The 11,744-nt window shown below is 41.9% G+C and overlaps 1 protein-coding gene across 1 annotated transcript; it reads right to left on the reverse strand.

Moving 5' to 3' along the window:
- Positions 1-695: 695 nt before the first annotated feature.
- DEPDC7 (DEP domain containing 7) lies at positions 696-10,024 on the reverse strand. Its single transcript, XM_075048196.1, has 9 exons — positions 9,939-10,024; positions 7,181-7,568; positions 5,039-5,166; positions 3,941-4,130; positions 2,911-3,125; positions 1,704-1,846; positions 1,374-1,499; positions 1,195-1,273; positions 696-1,007 (listed from the first exon to the last, which is right to left on the reverse strand). Exons 1-9 carry the CDS (start codon positions 10,009-10,011, stop codon positions 793-795), a joined length of 1,557 nt encoding a protein of 518 aa, XP_074904297.1. The 5' UTR covers positions 10,012-10,024; the 3' UTR covers positions 696-792.
- Between the last annotated feature and the right edge of the window lie 1,720 nt (positions 10,025-11,744).

Consider the following 11,744-nt stretch of genomic DNA (forward strand, 5'->3'; position numbering starts at 1 on the left):
AAAATATACAGCCATAAGAAAAGCCAAAGGCCTTTCATTTGTTCCAGCTCTTTTCTAATTACAGCTGGTGACATCAGTAAGAGCAAAACACTGCAAGGATGAAGATAACTAGCCATGAAGAGTACATTCTGTGGCAACCTAAGCCAGACTGACTTAAAAATGCAGAATATCTTTACCATCCCAGGAGAGTCAATGGGAGTTCAAGGTACAGAGTAGGATTCAGCTGGGAAAGTGTCAGTCATCATCCCTAGCAATTGCTCAATAGGGTGCCATTTTAGCTTAAAACAGCACAATAATTTGTCATACACATACACAACATAGTTAGCTGGCAAGCTTGAAGAAAAGCTGTGGAATATCAAGCATAAGATGTTATTCAGCCCTGTCCATTACACAGCAAGTCAAAGATAAATGCTACATGACAGTCACATAATGCAAGGCCAATTAGAAAAAGCTGTTCAGCATAAAATTCAGTGCTGGGGCAAAAGAAGGCAGAGAGATCTCCTTCGCGGAGAGGCGCTTCCCATCTCAGTAATTTTGATACTTGAATAGAGGGAGTCAATAGACTTGGCTTTAGGTGAGGACAAGGAAGGATTATTTTGGCCTTACAGCAATTAAGAACGAGTAAAGCTAAACTACGTATAGGCTAAACCTGGGTACCGTTGGCTTCGGTAATAATTGTATACATTCCATCCATTTCCACAAAATAATTTTATTAGATACATGAATACAAAAGATTTACAAATATATTAGTGTTTTCAATGCTGGAGTATAGAAAGTAATTTATATTTAAAGTCACACACACATATTAGTAACTCTGTCTCCAAAATACTGCATAAAAATACTTGGATTACTACTATGAAACTGATCTAGCAGTCTCTTTCTCTCTTTGTCAGAGAGCTTTGAATCTTCATCAATAGCTTTCAATAGAGATAATAGCTCATCTTTTGTGGTCTTCTCCGTATTGGAGCGATACTCTCTTTCATCAAGTTTTTGGCAAAAGGTATATCCTAAAAGGAAACAGGAGACATTCAGACAGTTAACACCACACTCAACCACCCTCGAGAATCTACAGACCCATCCTCCTTTAGAGTCAAATTAGTCATTGTTACAGCAAGTCTTTTTGCATCATCTCAGTCCCTTCTGTTTCTTATTTGGGTGCATGACACGCGTAAAAACTTCAGTTTAAACTGTTACCTGTTATCTTACTAGGATCTTGGCCTTTCTGCAAAGCCATCAGTTTATTGCTGACCATTTTATGCAGCGTCCCTGGGATCTTGAATAGAAAGAGAAGACAGTGAAACAGCAGCTTAGAAAAAGACAATTCTGCATAAGCATATAAGATAACAAAAACCTGGTCATTTTCTAGCTCTTACCTTTAACACATCTTTTTGGTGATCCACAAGGAACAAGATCAGGAGGTCAGTTTTCCCTCTGGATAAGGTTTTATTGTTGATAATAGCTTTAGAAAATGTTCTTTTCACAACCATCCTGTTGTCACTCTAAAGAATAATGTGAAGTAATGATCAGAAGAGGAGAATTAGTCTTGCCCTTTAAGAAGGGCATCACCTTTGTTCTTCCAGAGTAAATTGCTTTTTCTGTAGTCACATATTTTAAGCTACAAATGTGTTTTCTGACCAGTATCTGGGACATCTAGATTTCAGTAAGTGTAAAGCAACATGTAACAGTTAAGTATACACATTTACCTCCTTCTGTAGTTTGAGTTCAGAATTATGTGCTGCAACAGCCATGAAGTACAGTAGCCTTCTGAACTCCTCCCTGACCTGGCTGTCTAGAAGTTTCAAATAGAGTTGAACAGCTTCTAAAGATTGCTCCATCTTCCCATTCACTGGGGAGAGATAAAGGTATCTATTGTCATATTTATTTAAATAAATGTTACAATAAAACACTTAAATTAGCCACCGAACAGACGTTCATCTCTCTAAACAGAACTGGTCAAGCAAAGCAATTCATTCTCACAAAAATTTCTCACAGTCTCATGAGAGCTGTTTGCATACAATCTGAGAAGAGCCAACACCCAGGCTTTTAGCCTGATATTTAAGAAAGCTCACTTTCAATTAAGTTCAATTACAGTTCAGCCATCTTGAATGGAATGCAAAATACTGAAAAAGGAAAAGGGTTCTGTCAAGAAAATGAATGACCTCTTGTTGTGGAAATAAAGATCTGCCAAGAAACGAGGGATATGTCCTAGATAAATGGGCTAGCTTGACGAATTAACTGCAAACCATTTTGTAGAGCTTCGCTAAGTTTTAATTGGCCTTACCATGCAGAATACCCATTTTGGATGTGTGAATTATTTAAATGAAGTAGGTTGTACTAGTTTCCTCCTTTTATCAGGTAGGAGGAAGAATTGGATATAAATGCAAAATATTCCCATCAACATGGAATAAGAAGAATAATCAAAGCAGAGAAGGATGAAAAATAAGAACAGGAATGAGAAGATGTTAACTGAGGACTAAAACATCAAAAGCTTTCTAAAACGCTGTCTAAACATAAAATTTAAGAAACACACATTTCTGTGGAAAAGAAGGGAGAGTTGTGAATGGGGTACAAAGCACCCACACAGCTTTAAGTTTAGTTCTTATGGCCTAAATATTTAATATTAGGCCATATTTATATTTAATTTCATATGGGTATTTAATTTCCATGGATACCAACTATTATCCAATTATAGCACTCCAGATTCACAGCCATTCTACATAGACCTGAACAAAAACCACAGAACTGCATATAGTCAGGACCAAAATTTCAAAGTACAGTCTTCATGACTAGAAATTAAAAAAAAAAAACAACTTGCAGAAGTCAACCTTTAAGCTTGGCTTCTGTAGTAAATACTCAGTTTGTCAGCACATAGCTCACATAAGCTTAGGAACACAGCTTTATTTTACTTACCTAATAGTTCTGCAATTCCTGAATGAATTTCAGATGCATGGCTTAAAAGTGGCTCCTTTTTTTGGCCGTAGTATCTACCAATATTTTCAAACAGCAGTAGTTTCCATGTGTCTGCTTTATCTGGTTGATCAGGCAAGTTCCTGCTAATATCTACCACCATCTGATCTGGAAGGTATTCCAAGCAATCTATTGCTGCTGAGAGCCATTCGTCTGTTCTAGAAGACAGAGTGGTTTAACTTTGTAGCATTACTTACCGATGCCTTTCAGAGTTGGTTGCATTGTTTTTCACAGAAAGTAGGTAGACTGGTTTCTCAATCGCAGCAAAAACTGCATGTGTAAGTACTTGAATACACTAGAAATCGACACACACACAAAAAGAAACTTTTCCTTGACACACTCAGGTAGATCATAGCCATATACCGCTTTGTTATGTATTTAATCAAGATGAAGAGTTAGTAATCCACACAGGTAAACAGTCACAAGCAGTTAAACCTGAAGTTAGTGATGTCCTCTACTGTTAGACAAGGACATAATTACTGCTAGATAAACAGAAACATGAACCTTGATCTGATTCAGATTGGTGAAAGTTTTTCAGACTATGTTTTTAACTGTATTTATATACAGTTTCAGGCTCAGCATTCTTGGCTTTTTTAATATAATAGGAAAGACTCAACTATTCCCTCACAAGTAATTTTTTTAAGGAAAAAATTTCAAGATGATAGCAAAATGCTCTATTCTTCCCTCAGTGCAGCAAACAATTTCCCCTCTGAATACTATCATATACTATCATTGCATTCAAAAACTCTTCCAGTGTTCAGCAGAAATTGTCTCAGCTACTTCTGGTTTAGAGCTTAGCAATTGTTATTTACCAATTTTTCCAGTAAAGTCTACCAGGGAGAAAAGTACCTACTCACATCCTTTCTGCAGTACTGGAGACTACTACATTTTTACGCAAAGATCAATTGTGCTTTACATTCCTATGAAAGCAGGAAGTTTTTCAAAGTTGCAGAGGTGAGTGATGAATACTTACTGTGAGTCACTGAAAGCCTTAAGAATCTCTCTGTCTAGGTAGTTACTTGTGATGACATATCCAGTTCCCTTCCCTGGTTGTGGAAGCTGAGGTCTGATCTGTTGATGCTCAAGTAAAGACTCAAGGAGCGGAAGGTCTACAAGCTGCAGCAGACGAGCAATTGTTTGTTCTTGCCATACTTCATTAATAACTGTGAAGGGTGGAATACACAAAGCACATGGAGACTCAGCATGTGCAAAAAGAGAGATTATGAAAAAAGACAACTCCCCTTCCTCCCATCAGTCCTAACCTAACAGATTAATTTTACCACAATAAAGATTTACAGTAGCAGAAAGTGTGGGCCTTATCAGCTTTAAGTGCCTTTTATCACCACAAAAGGCAAGAATTAGCCATTTGTTGAGTTAACTACAAGTGTTGAAGAACTGCTTTTTGGATAAGCCTGAAGTGCCTTACATTCTCTGTGCTCTAATTTGCAAGCAATCTTTGTTCTAGATAAGGGATTTTTTAAAAAAAGTGTAACAGTGACACCATCCTTATCACAGCTTCCACAACTGTGACCTGGCTTGAGTTTTGAGTTTCTAGGGTGCGTAAGCACTTTTAACCAAAGGAAAAAATGCATTAGATCATGGTTTAGTCTGAGATCAGAGAAGATATGAATTGTCAAGAACAGTTTCACACAATACTGAAGGTGTGCCGGATGGTGCCGATAGACAGTTAAAAAGCTAGGGAACAGTTTTAGCTAACAGTAGCCTATTGGCCATGATTAAGTCAAGCACAGAAGTAGTGCAGGTGCTTGAATATTATGAAGAACATTCCTAACTCAAATCAAGCTCTATACAATTGTGTATTCTTCTCCACAAAATTCAACACTGATTTATTTCAACTAGAGATAATGGCTTCCGTCTGATGAAATAAGGTGGTAAAAAGCAAGCCCGCAACAAATATAATTTGCCTTTGTTATGACATGGTTTTGAAAACAAAATACTATGAGAGTCAGTTTGACTCCCTCTCCAATCTGACAGGCATAAGCCTTTCCAGTGCTACAGTTATTATCCTCCTTCTCTCACAAACAAATGACTGAGACATTATTTGGCTTACCACGACGGGACAAACTATCAGAGATGTTTACTTGAGGGGTATTTGCAGGCTTTAAACTCAGGTTTTCCCAGAGATCCTCCAAGCTTTCTGGTTTGACAGTAGAGTGAAACAACATGCTCTTCTCATGTCTGAGATTAAAAACCAATTTTTATATATATTTATATCCATATATATGGATAACCAAACATATCATGTAACATATAGATAAGGATAACTGCCCGAGATTAAAAAAATGTTTTCTCTATATAAATATTTGTATAATCTTCTCCCCCTCTCCCATGCCCCATACTTTCTCTGTCCAAGTCGCACAGGACAATGTATGATACCTTAGAGAATTATTTGTGTGCAACAGTTGCATACAAGTGCATAGCTCCTCTCTTTGAACTTGTCACAGCCGGCATCAGCAAGCTACCTCCATTACCACAGAGAAAATCCAAGAAGAGGAAATTATTAAGGAGGGAAAATTACTTCAAAAAAACCCAAACAAAATTGCCCCTTCAAACCCTCCAGAGTTTTAAGACATTATTCCTGATGGCAAAGTGAGGACAAAAATTAAGAGCTGTTCTTGAAAAATCTAGAAGGTGGTTGCTCTGTAGCAACACTATTCCTAAAGTTATGCAGCTTGTTCATGCCATCTACTAATTGAAGACTTCAGAAACCTGTCACCCACTTCTGTGCGTTAGTTGGTTCTTCTCATAACTGCTTTCACATGCTATCGAGTAGATAGCATAACAACTTCAGCCACAAAATTACTATTCCTCCAAGCATGTTTGTTTAACTTCAATTTCTATAGCTTCTTTGTTTTAGGGCACTGCAAAATCCTTTTGATGTCCACTGTCTTTGCTATGTACGTGACAAGTTGTATGTATCAGTAGATCTGTTCCTTTCACTAAACGAAGAAATGTAAACCAATGGACCTGTGCCCTGCCCAGAAGAAAAACACTTTCATTCTATGCTAATAGAACACAAATAACCTTGTTTCATGACTGTTTGTCCAATATATTCTAAGTCTTCCTTTAACAGCCCTTGTGATTAATGTATTTTTAAATACCACTTTTGATTACAGAGTTTTTAATTTCTCACAAATTCTCCTCTTTTCAGGTAAAGACTTGGGACAGCTTGCTTTAGCACAGAACAAGAGCTAGTCGGGGGGGCAGGAAGAGGAAGCAGATGCAGGACCAAGGAACTATCCATTTTTTATCTCTGCTTCCAGCATTTTCTGATCAGTTGGGTTGACGCACTGAGGTTCACACCTGCTACTCTTATGAACACATCTATCACACAAGGTTTTTCTTTTTTTTTTTTTTTTTTTTTTTGGGTCAATACTATTTGCAGTTGTCAAAAGTGCATATTGCTAAAAATATTGCAAAAACTACATGAATGTAGCTTCTTGTAAGAATATGTCAGAATATGTTCAGAGATGAACACTTGACAAAAACTGTTTAAGGGAAGTTATTTGGCGAAGTGTCATCTACATAGCAGTGTGTTCTGTTTTGTGGTGGTTTAGTTAGTACCACAGTTTTCTTTGCCCACTCCTAAAGAGATAGGGAAACAAAACCTCACCATTGCACTTCCCTCTGGTTCTGCGATGGCATGCAATAGCATAACAGCCTGCTACTTAGCCTAGAAACAAGTCATACATGCATGAAGAAACAGCTGAACACGTTTCAAAAAGCTAAATTTGAAGTGTAGTGAAGCTAAGATGATGAAAGAAGGAAACAATTTTTTACCTGTTTTTTACTTAAAACCTGGATGGATTACTGGCTTATACCAGAGCTAGGTGTGCAGTGACTAAAGATTACTCCATTGCATTAGCCTGTTTGGTGCACCTGAATTCCAGTTGGTTATATTGGTTTAGAGCCCAGATCAGTATCTGTAATGGACTTAATTTCTACCCTCCCCCCCCCCCCCAAGGCAATGTGATAACAGACACAGAAAACAAGTAACTACACAGGCTGAATGATTTACTCACTTCAAATTGCTGTTTCCTACCTATCTTCCACCCACAAACATCTGTATAGTATCTACTTCCCCCTCCCCCAGGTCCTGTAATTGTGCAAAAGCTTTCCCTTCTCTCCCCCAGAACACGTAACATTTTCCTACTGTAAAAAACCCTCTTATCTTCACATTCCACATACTAACCTTCGTGGTGTACACTGCTGGTAATCTTTATCAAGTTCCATTTGGTTTGAGACATTTGTGAATCTGTAGAGGCTACTGCTACTGTCTTCAAATACAGACCGTTTGTCTTTTCCAAAGACCCTAGTTGAAACAGCCTCAAATACTTTGTAATCCATCAGCGCTTGACATACACGCACTATTTTAGCACGGGAAATGTCAACATCCCCAAAATACTTGTTCTGTAGAAGATGGGCAAAGACAACATCCACCGCATCTGAACCAATAAAACAGTCATGATAGCACTTCAGGTTTTGGCGACGCTTTTTCACTTCCACTTGAGTTTGAAGTGCATTGATAATGCTGCTCCAGACGTATGTTGCTCCAAATGGTTTCTGCGCCAAGCTAAAGCCTAAGAACAGAGAAAGCATAAAGATTGAATTCATGCTGCAATTAGAGAAAAACTGTCCCCTTTCTGGCTACTAGCTTTCATGACTCTTGCGAGGATTTAAAAATCTTTGAGACTTCCGGTTTGGCTTAGGTTACTTACGCATTAACATTTTGTTACTTTCTTAGCAAGTCTGTTTGCATTGTACCAGTGTATCTCACTGTGGTCGTTGCTCTCACTACATTAGCCTGAAGCTTTGCAACCAGGAGTTTCTACTTTTTCAGCCTGTCACTTTGACACTATCCTTTTGCATGCTCCTCCATCACCTAATGGTTACACTTGCAGAACCTACTCCTAAGCACACATGTTCCCACAACCAAGAACTAGCTCTATGTACTTGTAACTCCCCAGTTCCTCTACTAACACTGACAAAACTATACAGCTGGGCAGAGAAGAGGGAAGCAGGAATGAAGAGACACAACAGAACCTTTTTTTCCTACAGGACTGTGCAAACACACAAGCTACCTAGTATCAGTGCTTAGCATATCACAAGATCAAGAATTCTCTTGAGACACCACTCACTCAACACTTATCCCACAGAACAGCCTTCTAACACCACAGCTCCAGTTGAGATTTAAGCTGTGTACTCAATGCCACTTCCTTGAGCCAACCAGTCTTTCCTCCCCCAATAAAACCACTGAACTATTACTCATTTGCCAATCTGATTAAGAATAGCATGCTAGCAACTAACAGTTTGACCAGAGGCTAGACTCAGCCTCCACAAGGACTTAAAAATACAGAATATACTTACAAAGTTTGTAGGTGGCACCTAACTGGGAAGAGTTGCAGCCACCAGAGAGGCTAGAATTAGAATACGTGTTTCTCAGTAAATCAGATGAATAATTTATTAAGAGAGAAAGCAGAAGAGGAGAGAAATCAAAAGCTGAAGGACAAAATGCAGAATGAGGAGTTGGCAGCAATCCTACAGAAAGCCATCTGGGGTTATGACAGACCTCAAACCAAATGAATTAACAGTGTGATGCAGTGTTTGAAAAAAAAAACAAAACCCAACATGCAACTCATTCTGGAACATATTACCATGAACATTTTCCACAAAGATGCAAGAGGTATTTTTTCTGTTCAGTCTGAAGTGGCATTAGAGAACTGTATTCCAATTTTGGGCACCAGAATTTCCAGCTGATCTCCATCTACCAGAGAGGTCAGAAATTAGCAAGTTGGCAGAGAGAGCAGGGGCAGGGGAGAAGTTAGGGAGACAATAAAGACTAAAGAAAAAGAAAAAAAAGCAGGCAACACTATAGCATTGGAATACACCAACACTGTTATTAAGGACAGCAATGGTTATCTTCAGAGCCATTATCAAATAGACACCTGCTTTCTGAAAATATTTGTATCAGGGAAAAAGTTTTTTACTACAAGGCATTGAACCAGACTAGGTAGAAACCTTCCAGAATCTCCAGTTTCCAAAGCTTTAAAAGTACAAGACTGACAAGGCACGCACTTGCTGATACTTTAACCTGATGACGCCTTCAGGTAGGCAGAACAAACAAAACACAACACAGAATTTCCTTCCAGCCCTACATTTTGATAGCTGGCTAGCCTGTTTGGAAAGAAAAAAAAAACCACCAAACCCAACATCAACAAACATACACCAACGCTGTTTTCTGTTGCTAAAACAAGAATCGACACATACTACCTGCAATAATTCTATTAACTACTGCTTTATCACCTCTTCCTTCCACACACAGCCCCCAAAATCTTTTTTTGGGGGAAGTGGTATTAAGTGTGGCATTAAGGTTACAAGGTTTTTCAAAGTTAAGGTGCTCGAGGTGGGAAAAAAGGAGAAATTGTTCTCAGCGAGCAGCCTTTAGCCCTTCGGTCGCATTAACGAGCCACCTGCTCCTTAACTCGCTTTCAGGACAGAAACAGCTGCCCGAGTCTCCCTGTCGTTCACCGCCGCCCGCAGCTCCACGGGCACTCGGCAGGCACCGCCTTCCCGCCGCCCCCCTCGCCCGGGCCGGGGGCTGCCGCACCTCAGCGGAGCTGCCCCACCGCGGCGGCCGAGCTCGGTGCGGGGCAGACGCAAAGCCCGGCCGGGGCCTCCCGGGCGGAAACGCCTCCCTCCACCGGCGGCGGAGAGCAGCCAACTTTTGAACCTCTGCGGAGCCGGGAAAGGCGCCGGCGGGCAGCGGCCGGGCGCGGAGCGGGACGGCTCCCATCCCCGGAGCGGGGCACACCCGCCTCGCCTCACCTCACCTCACGTCCCCTCACCAGCCGTCCCCGCCGAGCCCGGGCTGAGGGCACGGCGCCCGCTGCCCGCTCCCGCTCAGCCGCCGTCCCGCTCCCCTCCCTTCCCTTCCCCTCCCCGCCCCGTACCCGGCGGCCTGGCGGCGGGGCTGCAGACAGCGCCGAGGCTCAAAGCCGCCGCCTTCTCCCGCACCGTGGCCATGACCGGCGACGGCTCCGCGCACTACCGCGCCGCCCCCCGCCCGCGGGGAGAGGTAGCCCGCCGAGGGGCGGGGCCGTCGCGCCCTCGCCCGCTTCCATTGGCCGGGCGCCGGCCCGCGGGGCGGGGCGCGCGCGGCGGCGGCGGCGGTTGAACGGCTGCCCGCGTGCCGCCCCGGCCCTGCCGCGAGGCGGGAGCGCCTCACAGCCGCCGACGGCGGGTCGGGGAGCGCTGAGGTAAAAATGCAGCCCCGCCGCCTTCCTCCTAAGGGCCGGCGGGGGGGGGGGCAGAAAGAGTGGCGAAAGCCCGTCTAGGCACCCCGCCCGCCAGCCGGGCACAGCCGGGCCCGCGGCCGGGGAGGGTTTAACGCCATTCCCTTCCTGTGAACGCGAACGCGAGCAGGACCCACGAACAGCGACCGCCTTCTGCGCGGAGGGGAGAAACGCAGCAGCCTCGCCGTTCTGGTGCCGTCACCTGGCTAACAGCGCTGCCTGCACCCGAAAACGCCGGAGCGGTAAACCCCCCCACCCCGGTGCTTCCTACAGCGCTGCCAGCGCCACCCCGCAGTAGTAGCGGTAGGATGTATAACCCCGGTGTTGGAGCACAGAAGGCAACATCTTCCCCGTATCTACTGCGCGCTTTAAAAATAAAAATCAAACTGGTCAGCTCTGTTTCTTTAAGTTAAGCCGAGAATAGGCCTCGTACGTGACTAGGCATGAACAATTAAGCAGTGTTTTCTTGCTTGTTACCAGGACGTATGGCTTGAACAACCACACATGGCTGAAATTTTCCTCTGATGTCTTACATGAGCTGTTTATTATAGCAGTAAGCATTTTTTTATTGGAATGAAATAATAAATTCACTTTCAGGGTAATAGAAGTTTTTTCTACTGTCCGCAGGAAACCGCCGAGAGATCAAACATCATTTTCTACTAAGTACAGAGTATTTTGATGATTCCTACTCAAGGAAAGTGTATTAGAACAACAAAAAATTCAATCATGTTTTTTGACTGACTGCAATAGGAGCAGACACAAAGCCACACTGATCTCCGTGATACGCAAACTCAAAAGTATATAACACACATTGAAGACCAAATATAGATATTACAGTGATACAAAAATTCATTCTGAGTTCTCAGATTATTGAACTGTTGGTGGTAGTTTTACAAAATAAAATCCCCCGTGAAACTTTAGCCTGTTCTGCAAGAAATTCCATGCAAGCAGGTGTAAAGCACAGGACGTCTGCTATCCACTGAAGCTCAGGTTAGCCACCTTTTATCCTTATTTGTCACACTTAAAGGCAGGGCACTGCAAATTTCTTCATTGTATACAAATGAACAAACAATGGACTTCACTTTAAGCTGTGAAAAACTGGTACAGGGAACTAGAAACCACAAACTTATGGCAAACTAACATTTCTTCATATTTCACTGCCAGAGCAATAAAGTGTTTAATAACAGAGTTCTAAGAGTGGAAGTTCTTGTTAAGTTTTTCAGATAAAGAAGTTTTAAGTCTCTGTGCTTTAGCCCAGAGAAAAAGGAATCTATTGAAACTGTAGCAAAATGCTAGCCTTTGAAAATTAAAGTTCATATTGATTTTCAACAATAGGAAGTGACAAACAGATTTCTTTCTTGTGGGAAGATTAAAAATAAAACCAACCCCCCCCGCCAGTTCTGACTCACAGGTGTCTGCTTTGACAGTTGCCATTAAGAAGCTAATTAAAAAAAACATAACGCA

Source organism: Buteo buteo, chromosome 16 (assembly GCF_964188355.1).
Source record: "Buteo buteo chromosome 16, bButBut1.hap1.1, whole genome shotgun sequence".
In the NCBI taxonomy this organism is placed as follows: Eukaryota; Metazoa; Chordata; class Aves; order Accipitriformes; family Accipitridae; genus Buteo; species Buteo buteo.